This window comes from Pangasianodon hypophthalmus, chromosome 25 (genome assembly GCF_027358585.1).
Source record: "Pangasianodon hypophthalmus isolate fPanHyp1 chromosome 25, fPanHyp1.pri, whole genome shotgun sequence".
NCBI classification, from domain to species: domain Eukaryota; kingdom Metazoa; phylum Chordata; class Actinopteri; order Siluriformes; family Pangasiidae; genus Pangasianodon; species Pangasianodon hypophthalmus.
The window spans coordinates 1126882-1148106 of NC_069734.1; the positions used below are offsets into that span (position 1 = coordinate 1126882).

A 21225-nucleotide genomic window follows, 5' to 3' on the forward strand; every position below is an offset into this window, starting at 1 on the left:
GATTTTTTTAATATAGTGTATAGAATCTTAGTCCTGAGGCAGCTACAGAAAGATTTCAGCATTTTATTAATAAAAATCTGTTTCCATAACCCAAAAAGCCTCAGGTTTATAAAAGTGTATCAGAACTTTTATATAGTAAAATAACGCTTCAGGACGATGTGACGGTTTTCTGTCTGTCCTTGAAGCGCTTCTAAGCCCACTTTTTGTGTCCAGTTTTAAATTGCTTTACCGTTAAGCACTTATTTTAATTGACCTAATTAATAAAGGGGGGAAATTTAAAATACCCGTCGTGAAATTGGGTTAATAAATTGGCGTAATTAGATGAGAAGGGAGATTTTGCGTCTGATTGGCTACTATAGATCATATCCCTGATCCCTGATTATCAGTGGCCTTGAGAATTCAAATCTCTCTCTCTCTCTTTCTCTCTTTCTGTCCTCATGCATCATTCCATATCTAACAGAATCAGCTCTAAATCCCTCATCATCCTCGTCTTCATCTTCATCATCATCATCATCATCCTCCTGCTTCAGTGTGAGCGTTTCTCCCGCCTCAGCTCCGTCCCCTCATCCCGAGCGCCCCGTACGCCGTACTTATTAAGATTTTGAAGGATATATGTTTTAATTAGCTGTACCTCTAGCGATTAAGACCTGAGAGACAAAGCCATTAAATAAAATGTTAATTAAAGGCACTAAAAAAATCTTAATTGTTTTCACACCGTCGGTCCTCTGTGAGTCCCAAAATAATTTTTTTTTACACCCCACCAGGTTGGCCTACATATGTGGCGTTCCTGCTGTCACACGCCTCTACCTGCTGTTCACCATATGAGACTCTCCGAGACGTTTCAGTCACAGAAGTGGAGCAAAGTGGAAAGTTCCAGAGGAGACGTCTCCATTACAGAGCACCGAAATACCTGCTTAATTAAGACATCCAGAGCACTGTAATACTTTAAAAAAGAAAGAAAAAAAATAAGGAACTTTTCTGACACTCGATACTCAGTAAATGAAATAAAATAAAATAAAATTAAAATTAAAAGTAAGAAATAAAATAAAAATAAACAAACCAGGGCTGCAGGATAACTAAAATCTGCTTAATTAAGACGTCCAGAGCACTATAAAACTTTACAAAAGAAGAAAAAAATTATAGACAGAACTTTTAAAATATATCAGAAATATGGAATGTTTCTCACAATCGACACTCAGTAAATAAAATACAGTAAAATTAATTAAAATTAAATTAATTATTAAAAAAGTAAACACATTAATAAACCAGGGCTGCACAATAGCAACTAAAACAGTAAAGACCTGTTTAATGAAGACATCTTTATGGAACAGATTTCCACTTAGTGTTCGGGGCTCAGACACAGTCTCAGTGTTTAAGTCTCGGCTGAAAACATATTTGTTTAGTCAAGCCTTTAGTGAATAGTTTTCTTAGGTACAGGGGCAGGTCTGGAGGGTTTCACAGGCATAGAGTGTTGTGGTGAACTGGGATGTTTGGATGCTGTCGCCCCCCCACTCTCACACGTTCACTCAGGTGTGTTGATGGTGGAGTGGCTGGAGCTTTATGTCCCAGGACTCGCTCATGTCTGTGTTAGCTTCTGGCTCTCCCTTTTAGTCATGCTGTCATAGCTAGTCCTGCCGGAGTCCCTGCTTGCTCTCTGCATGCAAAGTACATTGACCTTAACCATTAGAGGACAAAAGCTTAACTAACAATCTCTCTCTCTCTCCCTCACTCTCTGTGAGCTACACATGCTACTCCTGAGATGCCAGTGATCCTGACCCCTTCTGCTCTCCGGACCTGCCTGATCCATCCTGATGCCCTACTTCTGCTTGGAGTTCTCATCGGTTGAGTTCGCTCGCTGCTGCTGAGGATGGTCCCACATGGACAGCTTGAAGAACCATTTGGATTGCTGGGGATGGTGCTGCTTGGGGGCTGTGGAGATGGCTTGGAGATCTCATATGGGCAGTTGTACTGTAGTGGCTTTGGGACTGCGATTGCTGTGTTTTTGTACTCTAGTCTCCATCAGTGCACAGTGGATAGATTTAACAAACCGGACTTCATATGAAAACTGTAATGAAGTTCCTGGTTACACAACTGCACTATTTGTCCATGTAGCACACAGTTATAGAAGGGAATGATTTATAATCGCACTATCGGGTGTCACCCAGATGAGGATGGGTCCCTTCTGAGTCTGGTTCCTCTCAAAGTTTCTTCCTCACATCATCTCAGGGAGTTTTTCCTCACCACCGTCACCTCTGACTCGCTCATTAGGGATAAATTCATATATTTACAATTTATATCCTGAATGTATTTATTTCTGTAAAGCCGCTTTGTGACAATGTTCAGTTCTTAAATGTGCTATATAAATAAAATTGAATTCAATTGAATCTTTATATCTGTAATAATTATTTTTATTTCAATTTATATTTGGAATTTTCTCACTCTCAACACTAAGCAAATAAAATAAAATAAAATAAAATAAAATAAAAACACCTGTGTCCAGATTGATAAACCAGGGCTGCATGATAACAACTAAAGTAATAATCACATTTAATTTTTGACACTTTTTGAAACAACAACTGGAACATTTTATAAATATAAAATACACAGAAAGCAGGTGTTTATTTTATATTTATATTTTTATTACCCTTTATTCCAACCCATGGATAGATCTTTAAGACAGAATAGTATGCTACTTAAAAAAAAAGGAAAATTCATTGTAATTAAAATCATAAACAAATAAATAAGTTCATAAATAAATAAATAAATGAATAAACAAACAAACAAACAAATGCAATTGTGGCTATTGTAGACCTTACCTTATTTATTTATTTATTTGTTTGTTTGTTTGTTTGTTTGTTTGTTTATTTTTGCCCCTATATAAAGGAATCATTTCAATGTTCCTCACTGAAAGCTAGCCATGTAAATCGGGACTTTTTGCATTCGCATCAGCAAACAGCGAAATTTAGCATTAGCTAGTTTAGCAACTTTGCTGACTTTAGCTACACGTCATCAGAGTATCAGTGAAGGCAGAAAGAATGTCGTCGATCGCGATTACGATACGGTTCGTTGCCCAGGACTCATTTAAGCTGATGCTCTGTTTTATTTTCTAAACTGAAGAAAGTGAAAGGAAAACTGAAGGAAATTTACACAAATGTCACATCAGGGACATTAACAGTTCACACAACTCATCTGTTTACAACCTGGAGCTCAAAGAGTTATGTTTCAATAACATAATAACGGAATAACATCATAAATTGCATAATAAAGTTAAAGTACATTTAATAAATAAATATGAAGAGATATATGTTTTCATATTGTTCATAAATTTCACTTGAATGTTAACGAGGACTGAGAAAGAAGAGGAAGTGAGGAGACAGAGAGTGTGTGTGTGTGTGTGTGTAAAATGGTAACTTGTCAGTTGGTTCCTGAACAAGGACATAAAGCAGTGATGTGGAGGTCCCTCACGACACACACACACACACACACACACACTCACACTCACACACACACACACTGCACATGCTGAAGGGACCAGGCGGAGTGTAACGACGGAGAAAGTGTGTGAAAAGCAGGATACTGTACTTCGCTCGAGAAGAGACAGGCCACGGGTGTGTAAGTGTTGAGGTACGTGTGTGTGTGTGTGTGTGTGTGTGTGAGTGTGAGTGTGTGTGTGTGTGAGACTGAGAACTGAACATACTGAAGCCAGAGAGTAGTGTGAAAGTGTGAGGTTATGAAAGCATGAACCAGGATTTCAGCTGTTTTAAATTATTTTTCTAGATGTTAAGTAAGTAATAAAACACTTGGGAACACGCTGTTACAGGAAAATAATCCACGCCGATGTGACGCGACACGGACGCAAAGCGCAGTTACTGTTGAAGTTGATTATTTTCCCATAGCAGCAAGTGCTTTATTCCTCTTACACCACTGCAATTTGAGTACAAAACCTCTTTATCTACTTTTTTTATCCATTTATAGTTATATTTAATGTTGTGGGACGTCTGTCAATCAGGTTTCTGTTGTCACTTACGTTATAGCAGCTATAAACAGTCGTTTCCTCACCTCCGTCTTTTTTCTCTCGCTTCTAGTTAATAAGATGAAAAAATAAACACAGCTTGCCATGTTACGGATAAATCACAACAAAGTGTAAACTCCTCTGTGCTGAAGATGTCGGAAAACGTTAAGCGACAGCTTTACCTCTGACTGTTACAAAGCGCTGACGCTGGAGACTCCTTCCATAAATGATAAATAAACACATTCCTCCTTGTAGAAAACTTCACCATATCAACGATTTCACGTTTTTTAATCTGTTTATGTGGAGCGTCTTCTGTACACGTCCCTGTGAATGAGCTGTTACCATAGAAACGATGATGTATTAGAACCAGGGCATTAATTACAACAAATGACTACAGAAAGGTTTTTAATACGTGTGTGTGTGTGTGTGTGTGTGTGTGTGTGTTGCTCCTCTCAAGTCATTCATTACAAATTAAAAGCAGGACTCATGACACTCCTTTAAGAGCAGCCAGCTGTGCAGCTTCACACAGAACATCTGTGAATCTTAAACACATAAATACACATCACATCCCGTGTTTATGTGAACGCCTGACAAAACCAAGATGCTGCATTAAACACTCCGTCTCGAAGAAGCGTACGGATTTATTCATCTGTAAATTATTTATTCATTAACAAACGGCTCCATCTGCACTTTATCAGCATGGCTGTGAGAGACTCAGGACGAGATTCAGGATGAGGTTCAGGTCAGATTCAGGACAGAATTCAGTAGTTTCAGCACTGATTCAGGACACATTCATAATCAGTTATGTACGCTGTCTTCCAATGTGCGTGATTGTGTCAAAAACCTCTGTGTTATTCTAGATCCTTCATTGTGTTTTGATAAGCAGATTAATGCTGTTGTGAAAAGCAGCTTCTTTCAGTTGAGCTCTATTGCTAAAGTCAGGAAGATGCTATCTAAGCAGGATCTGGAAACTGTTATTCACGCATTTATAACATCAAGGATTACTGGACTACTGTAATTGGAGTTGCTTAAGACCGCACTAGATCGCCTGCAAATGCTGCAAAATGCAGCGGCCTGACTTCTGACTGGAATCAGGAAGCGTGAGCACATTACTCCTGTGCTTTTCTCTCTACACTTACTGCCAGTCAATTTCCATATACTTCCTCAAGATCTCTTCGATCATCAAGTCAGTTACTCCTTTCAGTCCCACGTCCACGTTCCAAAGCCAAAGGTGACCGGGCTTTCTCAGTGTCTGCTCCAGGGCTCTGGAATAGTCTCCCTGTTCATATAAGATCATCCTCTATTGCTATGTTCAATTCCTCTTTGAAGACTCACTGTTCTTCTTTATCTTTTAATTCAGTCTGAGACTGTAAAATTTCCATTTAACTTACGGTATTTTGTATTGTTAAATGTTTTTGTGTATAGATCAGTTTTATACTGCTTGTACACCACTTTGGGTTCAACTTCAGTTGTTTTTATAAATGTGCTAAACTAAACTAAACTTTCAAGATGAGATTCAGGACAGATTCAGAACAGATTTGGAACAGATTCAGGGCACATTCGGGACAGATTAAGGACAAGACTCAGGACAGATTAAGGACAAGACTCAGGACAGATTCAGAACAGAATGAAGATGAGATTCAGGACAGATTCAGAACAAAATGAAGATGAGATTCAGGACAAGATTCAGGACAGATTGAGAACAGAATGAAGATGAGATTCAGGATGAGATTCAGGACAGATTTGGAACAGATTCAGGAAAAGCCTCAGGACTGATTCAGGACAGACTCAGATTGAGACTCAGGACTCAAGTCATGAAATTCAGGAACAATTTAGGATGTGATTCAGCACAGATTCAGGACAAGACTCACGAGAAGATTCAGGATAGAGTCAGGATGTGACTCAGGTCAAATTTAGGACAGATTCAGGATGAAATTCGGGACACATTCAGGAAAACACTCAGGACAGATTCAGGATGAACTTTAGGACAAACTCAGGATGTGATCTTAAACATTCAAAATGTATTTTGCCTTTGAATGTGCAAATAATATGACTGTTTGAACAGGACAGAACAGTGACATTCAATATATCTTGCGGCTTTCATCTGAAAATCCCAGCATTGTGTGTGTGTGTGTGTGTGAGTGTGTGAGTGTGTTATTTCGTGGTCTCGGGTTCCGTCTAAGCTCCAGTGTTCCAATAAACAGTTTTATTGAGTTGCCATGCAGAGGAGGTTAGATATTTAAAGCAAAACAAAATGAAGAGAATAAAGAGAATGCTGCGGCTGAGCTGAACTGTAGTGATATTATCTCCACATGTGTATATCTGTCAACTACACACACATATTTTATATAAATGTAAAAAAATAATAAAAAAAGTAAAACAGGATCCTGCATGGAGTAACATTCTGAGGTTTATTTTCTTCAGGCCCTTTCACAGAATCTCCACCTCTCTCTTTTTTGTGAGGTTTGTCCGTTTCTTTTTACCTTCGTAACTCCGCCTCTATGTTTAACCATTTACAAGAGCGTCTTTAATCAGCATTATAACAGTTACATTACACACTTCAATCCTTTACAGAACTTTAACTACTCAGTTAGCAAGGCAGATTGCAGTCTGAGTAATCACACACTCGCACGCTCTGCGAGACGTGTCTTTCCACTTTTCTGGCCACGAGCTTCAGGATGGAAGTGATCTGATTAGCTCTGTGTACTTTTATGTGTCGGTTCCTGTGAGAAAACCGTGACACAATGAGGTTTGTGGAGCAAGATATAGACAAACGTTAGATGGGCTGTGGTTGGTTATTTTTCATGTCACTAAAATGACTTCTCTCTGTGAAAGTGCGCGGTTTCGGGTTGTGTTAAATTAGCTCTCGTTTGTGAGACAATGAGGTTTTATATCTGAGATTCAAAGTCAAACTTATCATCAATGAGAACTCTGAGAACGTTCTAATTTCCTCATGGTTAATAAAAAAGTTGCGTCCTTATCAGCTGAAAGCAGTAGTGATGATAAAGCTGTGTTTAAAAGGATGTTTTTGCTTCATATGCATTACTTCATATGCTTTGTAGTTTAGTTTTCATCAGTTACAGAATTTCAGCTTATACTTTAGGAAATTTTGTTTTTTTTTCTTTTGCTAATCACTGAGTAACAACTGCCTTCACCTGTGCTGTAGTGCTCACTGAAAATCCTCTTTATTCGGTCAGAACAGAAAAGAAGAAACTGTAGGACATAAAATCATCACGTAGATCTTCAGAGAGCTTTTGAGACACGGCAGTCGTGTGTCAGACATTTTCCCATCACTGTTGTTGATCCTCTTCAATCCGTCTGTCTGTTTGAACAAGTGACGCTGTTTCTCAGAGCTCAGGCTGAGGTGCAGACGAGGTTTTCACACCGCTGTAATGCTACAGTGTGAACAATAAACACATCACACAATTAAAAAATTATCCACAACGTCGCTTTTCCCGCAAGTGTAATCAATCAGCCAAGACGAGTTTATTTACCCCATTATGTAGGGAAAGTTCCTGGTATTCAGAGTCGTGTTCATAGCTGTATATCATCTGAGCTCCACATTCAGATTATTAAAATCACCTGCGTGTAGTTCACACCTCCGAGGTTTCCAGTTTATTCTTGAGTGGAAAGTTCTGAGACGAAGTTTTACACTAACGTCTTTACACACAAACACGCACCTTTAACCGTGAAAACAATCAGGCATAGAAAATACAGACCGAAGAAAGAAATAACGCTTTTTTGCTTTCAAATGTAAATATGACATAACATACAACATACCATAACATATAAAAGCAAGAGACATTTAAAAATGTAAAATAAAACACTAATATGATGAGATCTGAGTGAGAAGATTTTGCGAGTGTTGAAATAAATCTAACAGGAGTCTCGTATATCAGCAATATATCACTGCATGATTAGAGCTCGCTGGAATTCTCACATTAATCACTGGATTAATTTAACAAAATGGCTTCCACACTCATTATTCAGCAGCACATAGAATAGCACTTGATCCAGCACATCCTGTTCTTTTACATTTTATTATTTTATATGGAGCTCTGACAGTTACTCGAGCGCAACTTCATGAAGCCACGAGACTCTAAATGCAGGTGATGAAATCCTAATGTGTGTGTGAGATGTAGGAGATTTTATCCCACTTTTAATTCACTGTTTGATTTGTAGAATTAATAAAATAAAGTCAGTGTTTGTGTTAATTCGATGCTGTAAAGAAAACGTGCTCACGGTGTGAAGGATAATCTGACCTAGCGCTCATCTGCTACGCTTACAGAGAAACTTCAACTTCATTCATTTGAGATAAGTGACGTCTCTGATTATTTTTGTGCAATTTAAAGTGATGATATTATTAATTAATGAATTGTGTCGTGTTTATGTGTTTAATTTTGTCCTTGAATGACGTTCCACAGTGTGTGTGAGTGTGTTTACAGACAGAACATAAATTTCAGAGTGACATATTGTAGTTATATTAAACAGTCAGACGGTGGCGCTGGACTTAACGCTGCTCCTCACTCGAGCCGAAATCACGCAAGAAACATGCGCTTAAGCTCAAGATCAGAATCGAACTGAGACACGCCCCTGTTTTAGACAAACTCCGCCTCCTGCATGTGTGTAACTCTCACTACTGAATAGCGCTTTAGTCTGTAGTTATGTCTGAGATCTGAATACTGATGTGTGTAAATTCACAATGTGTGCGTAACTCAGCTCTTAAAAGTTCCCATAAACAAACAAGTGATGATTTAAGATTTGAGAAGTGTATTTGTGAACAAGCTAAACTGGAGGATATGAGCTTCCATTACTTGTTAGCGACATTAGCCTCGTAGTTCCAGTGGAAAATGGAAGAATCTTTAGACGCTATTTTTATTCTTGTTCCTCTTTTAAACAAATTCTTGACCGGTGATGAACACAGAGGTTTGTGAGAACCGATTGTATTTCATGTATCGAGACATTTTCAAAGTAATATCTAAACACACACGAGGCGTCTGACATTGAGGAGATTTTTCAGAGAGCGAGGAGAAGACGAGAAGATTGTGGAGTGTAAATATCAGCCGTTCTGTTAGAGAACAAAAGCACGAGTGTGTTGTTTGATTGTTACACATTTGATCTCTGAAATAAGCTGATAAAATATCAAAGCTGTGCTTTAGATCAACACAAGAGGAGCCTGATGCATTGGAAAATGCGTTGTGCTTATCTCAGATTTCACAAATATAAGCTATAATTACGAGAGATAAAGCAGAGGGAAAGACGTTAAACTGTTAAACGTGATTGATGTGCCTCGTAGGAAAGATCTGCTCACTGACGATTACAGGAAGCAAGCTGTTTCTGCATATAGTCATGTGTTTAATATCCTTATCGGCGTATTGAATTTATTTAACGTTCACATATCTGTGGTTCTGTGATTGTGCATGTTAACATCTGGAATTTTGCTCACCACATCTGGACCCATGGCGTCTCTCTGGATGAAGGAATTGATAGGCACATGGACACCATATGATACGAAGCACTCAGGCGCTTTAGGGGGAAAAATACGTTGCATGCGATCCCACAATGTCTGGACAAATTCTTAATAAATCTGATTTAAGGATGCAGTTTTTTATCGAGCTTTGAGTTTAGCCTGTGGAGAAGCTGCTGTGTATCGAATTAAAAAAAAAAAAAAAACAGATGGAGGAATATTTTATCTGGGATTGGGAGATACCTCAATCTCCCTCAAACGTCGCCTTTGTTCCAGTCGATCCAATCACAGCTCTAAGCCCAAGCTTGTAGATAAGCTTTCTTTTTTTTTGATTTGCAGATAGACAGACAGAGAGATCGTTTTATCCACACCACAGGGCGAAAGGCTTTTGAGGAATTCCAAATCCTTCTCTTCTCCTCTCCCTCATTTGCTTTAAACGTCAATGTCAAAGACGTGAAGCTTAAATCCCTGTTTCTAAAGATTTTTCGCTCTTGACTGGAGCATTTACCTGAAATAAACATGAGCGAAAGTGTGTAAGCTGTGTGTTTGGCTGAGGAAAAAGCCACTTGGTTTAACTTCTGATGATGATTGTAAATCGATTAGCTGTGCACAATCAGAGAGGTCATGCTGATTTCCACTTTTAAAAAAAAAGCGAGAGTTAAATAAAGATCAGTATTTATGCTGGGAAAGTTCTGCATATTCAGAATCAGGTTATGTGATGTTTATGGAAGGAGTCTCCAGTGTCAGCACTTTGTAACAGTCAGAGGTAAAGCTTTCTCTCTCTCTCTCTCTCTCTCTCTCTCTCTCTCTCTCGCTCTCTCTCTCTCTGATTAGTAAATTGATGAAATGGCTTTGAAAAAGGATGACAATGAAAACAGAATGTCTAAAGAGAAGAACTAGTTTATTCTCCTGATGTCAAATTCAAACATGGAGCTTATTAAAGTTAACTTGAAGCACCAGAACAAAGCAAAACCTAACCACTTCAGATCGATGTGTCCTAATTATAGTCGTGATTAATGGTTAAGCATTAACATTAATCTGTTTTTTTTTTCCCAGAGGAATTTTTTGTAGCTAGACCTTAACAAATTTCAGTTGAAGACTCGAAGACTCAGTGAGCTTTGACTTGCAATCCTTTTTGCTTATTATTATAAGCATGATTTCTTAAAAATATTTTGAGAAAATGAAATAATTTTCCAGGTTTTACTCAGACATCACTATTTGGCCTCTTTGAAACTCAGTTATTTTCCCTCATGTTGCTCTGAAATCTCACACATCACAGTGCTAATTGTCAGAACTCTTTTATAGCTGTTACATGCTGTTGCTGCAAACGAACTGGAACGAGTGCGGATGTGAGTATAATCCTTTTAATAACAAATCCAAATCAACAGGCAAACGCGGAGTCAGAAACTAGGATTAGAAACAGGAAACATTTGAAAGGAATTTGAATCCCAAACACATTGCATGGAATTGTGATCTATAAAGTAAGAAAACTTTGTGGAGAGTGAAAGACAAGGAGGTGGTGTATATACACAGAGATAATGCGCAGGAAATGAAAGACAGGTGAGATCAGTAGGCAGGTGAGTGAACCTGATGTAATGTATGGACTGGACTATAGGCGATGGTGGACCTGGATTTGACTAAACTCCTTATTCAGACTGGATTTTGTTCCATGTGGAGGTGTGTAATGTAATTATTACTGGAATATCTCTGAGATTTTAGTCCAAATCAGAAATGTCATGTCAGAAATATTTAACAGAAAGATTACGCTGTATTTTACCTTCTAGAAACTGAGCAGTAGAAAAGACTCCAGGTAATATACAGTATATCCTGTCTGAATTGACATGGCGGTAAAGATTGCGTTGGATCCTACGGGAAAAGAGATTTTGTGCTTTTTCTTCAGTATAAAGACACTCCAGGAAGCGCTGGCTCTTTTTTCTGTCCTGGTTTAAAACGCAGAACTGTAAAATTCAGACTATACGACAGAGAAGCGACGCTTATGGAGATTTTAGGTAAGTTATTGAATTCCTAGCACTTACTACAGACATGTTGTGGTCATGTGACCTACTAACGATCAAACTTTCTCTGACACACGTCCTATAAATTATAACTGTTTATAATAACAGTGAAAGAAATTAGCTTGTACTCCAGAATGTTTTACAGGTTCTGCTTTTTTAGCGTGACGAACATGCGTACATCACAAAGACACGCCCATCTCTGCGGATCATACAGAAATCACTTATCCAGTGTGAACGCATGTCCAGATACAGTCGAGGTCAAAAGTTTACATCCCCCTTTCAGAATCTGCAAAGTGTTTATTATTTTACCAAAATAAGAGGATCATACAAAATGCATGTTATTGTTTATTTAGTGCTGACCTGAATAAGATATTTCACATAAAAGATGTTTACATAAAGTCCACAAGAGAAAATAATAGTTGAATTTATAAAAATGACCCCGTTCAAAAGTTTACATCCCCCTGATTCTTAATACTGTGTTGTTACCTGAATGATCCACAGCTGTGTTTTTTTGTTTACTGATAGTTGTTCCTGAGTCGCTTGTTTGTCCTGAACAGTTAAACTGCCTGCTGTTCTTCAGAAAAATCCTTCAGCTCCCACAAATTCTTTGCTTTTCCAGCATTTTTTGTGTATTTGAACCCTTTCCAACAATGACTGTATGATTTTGAGATCCATCTTTTCACACTGAGGACGACTGAGGGACTCATACGCAACTATTACAGAAGGTTCAAACGCTCACTGAAGCTCCAGAAGGAAAAAACATGCATTAAGAGCCGGGGGGTGAAAACTTTTTGAATTTGAAGATCAGGGTAAATTTAACTTATTTTGTCTTCTGGGAAACATGTAACTATCTTCTGTAGGCTCTGAAGGGCAGTACTAAATGAAAAAATACGATATTTAGGCAAAATAAAAAAATGTACACATCTCCATTCTGTTCAAAAGTTTTCGCCCCCCAGCCCTTAATGCATGTTTTTTGCAGATTCTGAAAGGGGGATGTAAACTTTGGACCTCAACTGTATCTGTCTGAAAATGGAATTCAGCGTCAGAAGAGAATTCACTTCTCATGAAGTGTTTCTGTTTCCTTGTGCGTAAATTTATTACTGAGTTCTTCAGGAAAGATTTTAAATCTCAAAACCTGATGGACTGGACTCAGTTTTTCTGTCGAATGATTAAATGTAAACTCATATCTACATGTGCGAAGTATACAAATGATGAACATCAAATAGTTTTAAATCGTTATGTAAAGGTGGAAATGCATGAGCTTTCCGGAATAAAAAAAAAAAACACAGTAGTTGATAAACAGCTGCTCTTGTAAAAACCTGGCTGTGTTTATTGTCCATCGCTGCTGTAAAGTTTATTACACTTATCACTTTCCCTCCGGCCGGTCACGCACCGCCAGTTTAATTAAGAATGAACATTTTACTCAGTGTGTGTGTGTGTGTGTGTGTGTGTGTGTGTTTATGTGTGTGAGAGAGACACACCATCTCAGCAAAAAACCCATTCCTGATCTTCATCATCTTCCAGTAAGTTATTGAGCAATTTCAGCGTACAGAAGCTGGTGGCTTTGCTCGGCTTTAACGAAACCCCGACACGGCGACGGCGACGTCATTAAGCTGTTTATTACAGAAGTGTGTAATGTGTAATGTGAATTAGCGGTTGTGGTTTCAGATCGCAGTGCTACGTCGAGTGGATAAACAATAAACAAGATGAAGGACTCGGCGTGAAGCCTGCGACCGCCAGCGTACGCGACATTTTTTCTTCGAGTGCTGCCGAGCCTTTGATTACGGATTGTTTCAATCTAAAGGAAACATTCGCTTCGTGTAGCGACGTGAACAAATAAGCAGCGACGGAAGCGACATTTTTAACCTTTATGCACTTTTATGTACGTTTATTTATTTAAAAAATAACTAGCTCATACAGTTTCTTTAATATTGTTTCATGATTTGTTGATGGCTACATTTCAGGATCATCTATCAAGTTTTAAGTCACAAAAACAATCACAGAAGCTGAAAAGATCTGGAAATAAATCACCAGTAGGTCAGTTTGTGCTTCACTGATATTATATTTCTAAATCTGCATGTAAAGTAAAGCTAAAGGCATTTTACACACAGGTAAAGTTTCAGATAAATCACTCACAAATATTAATAAAATCTATAGCACTTATAGCTTTAATTACACTTGAAATTAAAATATAATTATGTAAACATTTCAAGCGTGTTATTTTTGCATTGATGCATGAATCCATTTTGTATAAAGTATAAAGTATATACAATGTATATTTTATATAACCTTCACTAAACTCAATCTTTGAAATATTTGGACTATTCCACAACAGGAAGTTGCATCATCTGCACTTCCTGAAGATCATGAGAAGAAGAAAAATAAATTCTCTCTTTTTTCTTTTTCTTCAGTTTCATTAAACATGATATCGTGATCTTGCCTGATGTTTTTACTTTGCACGTGCAAACCTGTTGCACCAATTACAGACTGAAAGTAAATTATTGATTACAAAAAAAAAAACATTTTATTTAAATCTTTATAATGTCCTTAATGTCCTCATGCCATTAGCATGTAGCTAGTAAATTAGCTAGCAAACCACAGCTTGTGTAATTGCTAATTCTATGCTATAAAACTCAACCTGCTGCTTATTTAAGATTAAAATGCATCAAAACTTTGTACAAAATTAGATTGTTTGCTGAGATTAGGTTAAAACATTTATAGAACACTTAGATGCACACTTTCTTGGATTAAATGCTGATAAAAATATAAAAGATTTAAGGGCTAAATAGCACCGTAATCGTAGAATCAGCGAAATATCGGCCCTGTCAATTTATTTTCAGAATCGATCTTAATAATATCAGCTGAAGCTTCTGTGCAGAACCTGCTACTAATGACAGCTAGTTTACTAGCAACTAGCCAACCAGCTAGCTAGCTTCACTAATGATAGTGATATTAGAGAGGGCAGGAGGACACGGAAGCATTTCCAAATTTGCATATTCATGTATATTCATAGATCCTGGAATTCCTAATGGCTGTAAAGGTGAAGTGATGTTCTGGGCCCTTTTTTTGTCATTTCTGTTGCAGTAAAACATTTTTATGATTTCAAATAAAAACAAAAAATGCAATTTATTTGCACAAAGTAAAAATCCAAGATCCTTTGACAGAAAGAAAAAAAATAGAACAGATAATATTTGTCAGAATAATAGAATATTTATTTATTGTATTTAAAAAAGCGAGATGCAAATTTTTAAATTATATCATTTTATTTAATTTTTTAAAATATGGTTTTACACACAACTGATCACATTTTTTTGTGATAATGATTCCTTTAAATTTTCTGCAAACTTTCCAGCGGTCATAATTTTGTGTTAAGGGTGTACAAACTTTTGCACTCGACTGTGGTGGGTGGAGCTATGGCTGTAGTTGCAAAGTAATGCTTGGACCCCTACAAATTGCCTTATTATTATTATTTTTTTCTTTTTTCACGTCTTATTCATTTACATAGAACTTGTCTCGGGAGGATCTCAGGTACATTTCCCATCATGCTTTGCTCCGGCGCCCCAGCTGTTGTAATTAGTAGCACGGCTCCCTGCTGACTGTGATGAAGACCCAATTAGACAGACAGCAGCAGGTTAACGGCTGGCACACAAACTTCTCCCGATTCAAAGGGTTTTTTCTCGAGTTAGAGGAGACTTTTGCTGACGGTGTTGTCAGATTCCTGGGGCGAGTCGAGGCGCTCTAATCCCCGTCTCACCCGCCTCATCCTCATGCTTTATTATTTCTCCTCCATCTTGTTTACTTTTTTTCTTTTTGCGTATTTGGGATTTGATGAGGCCCTCGAGTTGTTTGACAAGTGCAGCAACAAAATGAGAACAACAGAAGCTTCTGAAACATTTGTGCGTCAGCGTTCTGGGAGAGTCTGTACACGTGACGCGGGATGAAAACGCAGCGTGTCTCTCAGGCTGAGAGGAAACAACGACGCCGGTAGCCGTGTCACTGTTTATGGCAAAATATTTTTATGCATATAATTTAACTTGCAACAATTTTTTTTGTTCCTTAAAGCACATCGGCTCTTGTTCCTCAACTCCTAGAGTAAAATAAATGCATGAGATTTCACAAGTGGTCTCCATATTCATCAGTTTCAACTTCATACACAACTCACGTACGCTCAAAGCTGTGTAAAATGTAACAGGCGTGATTTGTGGCATAATATTCTGAGTATGACACTCTGTAATACTACAAGAGTGAAGTCAGAAATGTTCTAAGTAAAATCCATGGAGTAAAGTAGTTCAAACCACTGCTGAGTTCTGGATTCTGATTGGTCAGAAGGTGTTGATTACTCTGACAGTAGTGCAGCTGCAAATCACAGGTTTATATTGATATTAATGCTCTCATTCTAATATGTTATCGTTTCTATAGCAACAGCTTGTTCACAGGGACTGACACAGCGTTATATATAGCATATAAACAGATTTTAAAAAATAGTCAATATGGTGAAGTTTTCTGTAAGGAGATGTTTAAGTGATGTTTATGGAAGGAGTCTCCAGTGTCAGCACTTTGTAACAGTCAGAGGTAAAGCTGGAACTTTAAGGTTTCTTCAGGACAGAGGAGTTTACGCTTTTTTTGTCTAATTAGCTTCAGGATAGAGAAATAAAGAGAGGCTGGTGAGGGACTGACTGTTTATAGCTGCTATAACGTAAGTGAGAACAGGGGTGTGTTGTTATAGGAAAATAATCAACTTCGGGGTGGAAACAGAAACTCTTCATCAGAGTTCAACAGAAACTTCATCAGTCTTAAAGAATGATGTCTTTTTTAACTTTAGTCTTTTTTGATATCTTAAAATAAGATACAAGAAAGATTCATCATTTCACTACCTATAGAGTTATAATTCAGTCCAGATGTAAAAAAACAAAGGTTTGGCAATTTAAAATAAACCGACCAGAAAGTCTGAAAATCTCGCTCTGCCTATCTTTGTTATTTTATTCTTATATTGTTTAAAAAAAAATGTGACTACGTTAACGAATGTAGCCATTTATTTATCATATTTTTATCATTTTGTCATTGGCAGCTCCATCGTGTGGTCTCAGATTTCAGATAACTGTCGCAGTAAATTTACCAAAACACCCCGAGATGCCGTTAGAACCGACTTTGAGAACACTTAATAGATCTGATATTTACTCAGTTTAAGCTCACATACACATCACCGCTTGCTGCTGTCGCAGTGGTTGGGATTAATCTTCACCTCTGACATTAAGAAGCTTTGCACCGCGCACATCCTTAATGGAAATTTGCATTTAGATGGAAAAATAAAGAAAGGAACTAAAGATTAGTTGTTAGTTTGTTCAGTGCGATACACGCTGAAATGGATTTGTAAAAGTTTCAGCAGAAAAAAAAAGGAAACCCGGAACTTGATTTTAACCGACAGTAAAACATTGAGCAATCAAGAGATATTTTCAGTTACAGATAAAGATGAAGTCTAGAGTTCACTGCCACGGCCAAATCACCAGCTAACACGCTCTCGGCTCAACACTTAGCACGGTATTTATTTTATCAGGGACAGAAAACCAACATCATTTTACTACGTTCCATTTCCCAAACAAGATACCATCATTTTCTGATGCTTTTCATCCAGAACAGTTTCTGTTCACTGAAAGAAAGCTTTACTGATGAAAGCTTTAATCTGATGAATAAAAGGTTCTGTTAGGAATTTTTTGGACAGTTCTTAAAAGTTCTTGAACCAGTTTCAGATTGAGAAACATGTAATTGTTTGTTATTTATTAAAAATGTTAGCAGCTTCCAGAACTAGGTAATTTTGCTAAATAATATTAAACTTACCACCAACGTGTTGTTAACAGTGAACTGCGCATAGGCCAGTGTTAACTATAGTTATGTAACTAAATAATAATTATTAGAAATGCCTCAATATCAATACTGGTATTGTTATGGGCACAGCGTACTTTCTGTTTATAGTCGAGTCAAGTCAGGAGGCTTTATTGTCATTTCTACCATACAGCTAGTTAATACACAGTGAAACGAAACACCGCTCCTCCAGGACCAAGGTGCTACATAAAACAACACAGAACTACAGGAGACATTATATATATTTACATAAAGTGCACAGTGAAAACGTGTGCAGACAGCACAAGACAGTACAACACTACCAAAACAAGACAATAGGCATTCAGATGACAGCAGTGCAAAAGAGTAACAGTATAAGTTGCTGCAAATGTAAACATAAGGAGTAGCAGCCAGGTAGAGAGTATAATTGTATTATAGTTACAGCTAATGTTGTTACTTTAATGTAGTTATCACTTCCGTTGTAGCAGGGTCATTTTCAAAGAGTTACACCTGCGACAGTTACACCAGAGACAGTAACATCTGCGACAATTACACCAAAGACAGTTACATCCGATACAGTCACACCAACATCAGTTACACCTGCGACAGTAACACCAGCGACAGCTACACCAGTAACAGTAACACCCTAGGCAGTAACACCAGAGACATTTGAACCAAAGGCAGTAACACCAGCGACAGTTACACCAGTGACAGTAACACCAGTGACACTAACACCAGTGACAGTTACACCAGAGACAGTAACACCAGAGACAGTAACACCAGAGACAGTAACACCAAGAACAGTTACACCAGTAACAGTAACACCCTAGGCAGTAACACCAGAGACATTTGAACCAAAGGCAGTAACACCAGCGACAGTTACACCAGTGACAGTAACACCAGTGACACTAACACCAGTGACAGTTACACCAGTGACAGTTACACCAGAGACAGTAACACCAGAGACAGTTACACCAGAGACAGTTACACCAGTGACAGTTACACCAGAGACAGTTACACCAGCGACAGCTGATCCAGAGACAGTAACACCAGCGACAGTTACACCATTGACAATAACACCAAAGACAGTTACACCTGTGACATTTAGTGACGAGAGAGAGTTACACCTGCAACAGTTACACCAGAAACAGTTACACCAGTGTCAATTACACCAGACACAGTAACGGTAACACCAGAAACAGTTACACCTGTGACAGTAACACCAGAGACAATTACACCAGTGACACTTAGTGACGAGAGTGAGTTACACCTGCAACAGTTACACCAAAGACAGTAACACCGGAGACAGTTACACCAAAGACAGTAACGCCAGAGACAGTTACACCAGACACAGTTACACCTGTGAGAGTTACACCAGAGACAATTACACCAGTGACATTTAGTGACCAGAGAGAGTTACACCTGCAACAGTAACACCAGAGACAGTAACACCAGAGACAGTAACACCGGAGACAGTAACACCAGTGACAGTAACACCGGAGACAGTAACACCAGTGACAGTAACACCAGTGACAGTAACACCAGAGACAGTAACGCCAGTGACAGTAACACCAGTGACAGTAACACCAGAGACAGTAACGCCAGTGACAGTAACACCAGAGACAGTAACACCAGTGACAGTTACGCCTGCGACAATAACACCAGTGACAGTTACACCAGTGACAGTAACACCAGTGACACTAACACCAGTGACAGTTACACCAGTGACAGTAACACCAGTGACAGTAACACCAGTGACAGTTACACCAGAGACAGTAACACCAGAGACAGTTACACCAGAGACAGTTACACCAGCGACAGCTGATCCAGAGACAGTAACACCAGCGACAGTTACACCATTGACAATAACACCAAAGACAGTTACACCTGTGACATTTAGTGACGAGAGAGAGTTACACCTGCAACAGTTACACCAGAAACAGTTACACCAGTGTCAATTACACCAGACACAGTAACGGTAACACCAGAAACAGTTACACCTGTGACAGTAACACCAGAGACAATTACACCAGTGACACTTAGTGACGAGAGTGAGTTACACCTGCAACAGTTACACCAAAGACAGTAACACCGGAGACAGTTACACCAAAGACAGTAACGCCAGAGACAGTTACACCAGACACAGTTACACCTGTGAGAGTTACACCAGAGACAATTACACCAGTGACATTTAGTGACCAGAGAGAGTTACACCTGCAACAGTAACACCAGAGACAGTAACACCAGAGACAGTAACACCGGAGACAGTAACACCAGTGACAGTAACACCGGAGACAGTAACACCAGTGACAGTAACACCAGTGACAGTAACACCAGAGACAGTAACGCCAGTGACAGTAACACCAGTGACAGTAACACCAGAGACAGTAACGCCAGTGACAGTAACACCAGAGACAGTAACACCAGTGACAGTTACGCCTGCGACAATAACACCAGTGACAGTTACACCAGTGAGAGTTACACCAGATAATTAAACCATAACACATTAAAATGAACACATTAATATGTACCTGTGATTTGCAGCTGCATCTTCTGAGCAGCACTGTGGTATAAAAGATTAAATATCATACATAAAACTGATTTCAGGTTCATACCAGGATTTCTCAAACAGTTACAGCTACATCTTGTGAAAACCTCATCTTGTTTGGCCTTTACTCTGTACCATTTTTTGACCCTGAACATTTTATTGACTAAATTTTAAATCTCGTGAAGTAATGACTGTCTCAGACCTGTTCTCCCTCTCTGTCGAGAACCTGACCCTCCATGATGACCCCTGAAATTACCCAGCATCCTGCACTGTCCCGATGAGATACGCTTGTGTGGATTTCTATTTTTTTATTATCATTTTCCTCCGAGTAAATACCTCGTGCGCCGCAGAAGCGCCGGGTTAATCCACTGCAAGCCCCGATGATTCATCAGCCTCTGTCAATCCATTTTTATTCCTGTTGAGTCTCGGATGAAAATTAAACCACCGGCTCTACAACGAGCTTAGAGGGAATTACTTCTGCAAACAAAAATGAGATATTAGAAATGATTTATAAAGTATTAAAAAAGAGAGATAAGTGCACATGTATCTAGTATTTGGAAATTCAGAGAGATAAAAATGCAGCGCTGGTGGTCACACTTCTGACCTGAAAGTCAGGAGGTCAAATAAAGAGCAGGATTATTATTATTATTATTATTATTATTATTATTATTGTTGTTGTTGTTGTTGTTGTAAGATAGATAGGCGCTGATCTCTCATGAACCTGCTCTGCTCTTTACTTGGATTGATTTGGACTAGGCCTAAATTCTCTGGACAACTGCAAAAGTTTGTACACCCTTAAAACTTCACTCTCTTGGAAGTCACTCCCAATCTTTCCACTACTCATTTGCATAAAACTTGCTCCATCCACTTATTTGAAAAAGAATTATTTCTTCTAGATCATGTGGACAAAACAGTCAGGATCACTTTGGTGTATAGACAACAAAAGTTGGAGATGTAATGCTGATGCAATTGATCTGACGCAAAGTGTAATTTCAGTCAGTTGGAGTTATATTTAATTTAAATATTATAAAGGTGCTTGTGCATTGGATAAGAATTCCACAATCTTGCTTACACATCTAGAAAAAAAATTCTTCTTTTTTGTCCTTGTAGCTCTCGTTGATTGCCTTGTGTATCATTCATCTAATCACATCACTGAGTTTCACACTACGCAGTTTTAAATTTCAAACAAAATGGAATGTTTGTGAAAATATGTTGATATCTCCAATCAGTCTGGAGCAAAATTGGGAAAAATTGACTTATTTACTCTCTTACATCATTACCGGATAAAATCAGGGATAAAATGGGATGCAGCAGGTCTAATACCAGGCCTGAGAACATCGTAACC

General features: G+C 38.3%; 1 protein-coding gene across 1 annotated transcript; it reads left to right on the top strand.

The window, feature by feature from the left end:
* The first annotated feature begins 437 nt into the window (after nucleotides 1-437).
* On the top strand, nucleotides 438-19157 carry LOC128317437 (dentin sialophosphoprotein). The gene is made up of 4 exons (XM_053229287.1): nucleotides 438-579; nucleotides 765-884; nucleotides 17818-17964; nucleotides 18736-19157. Exons 1-4 carry the CDS (start codon nucleotides 438-440, stop codon nucleotides 19155-19157), a joined length of 831 nt encoding a protein of 276 aa, XP_053085262.1.
* Nucleotides 19158-21225: the final 2068 nt, after the last annotated feature.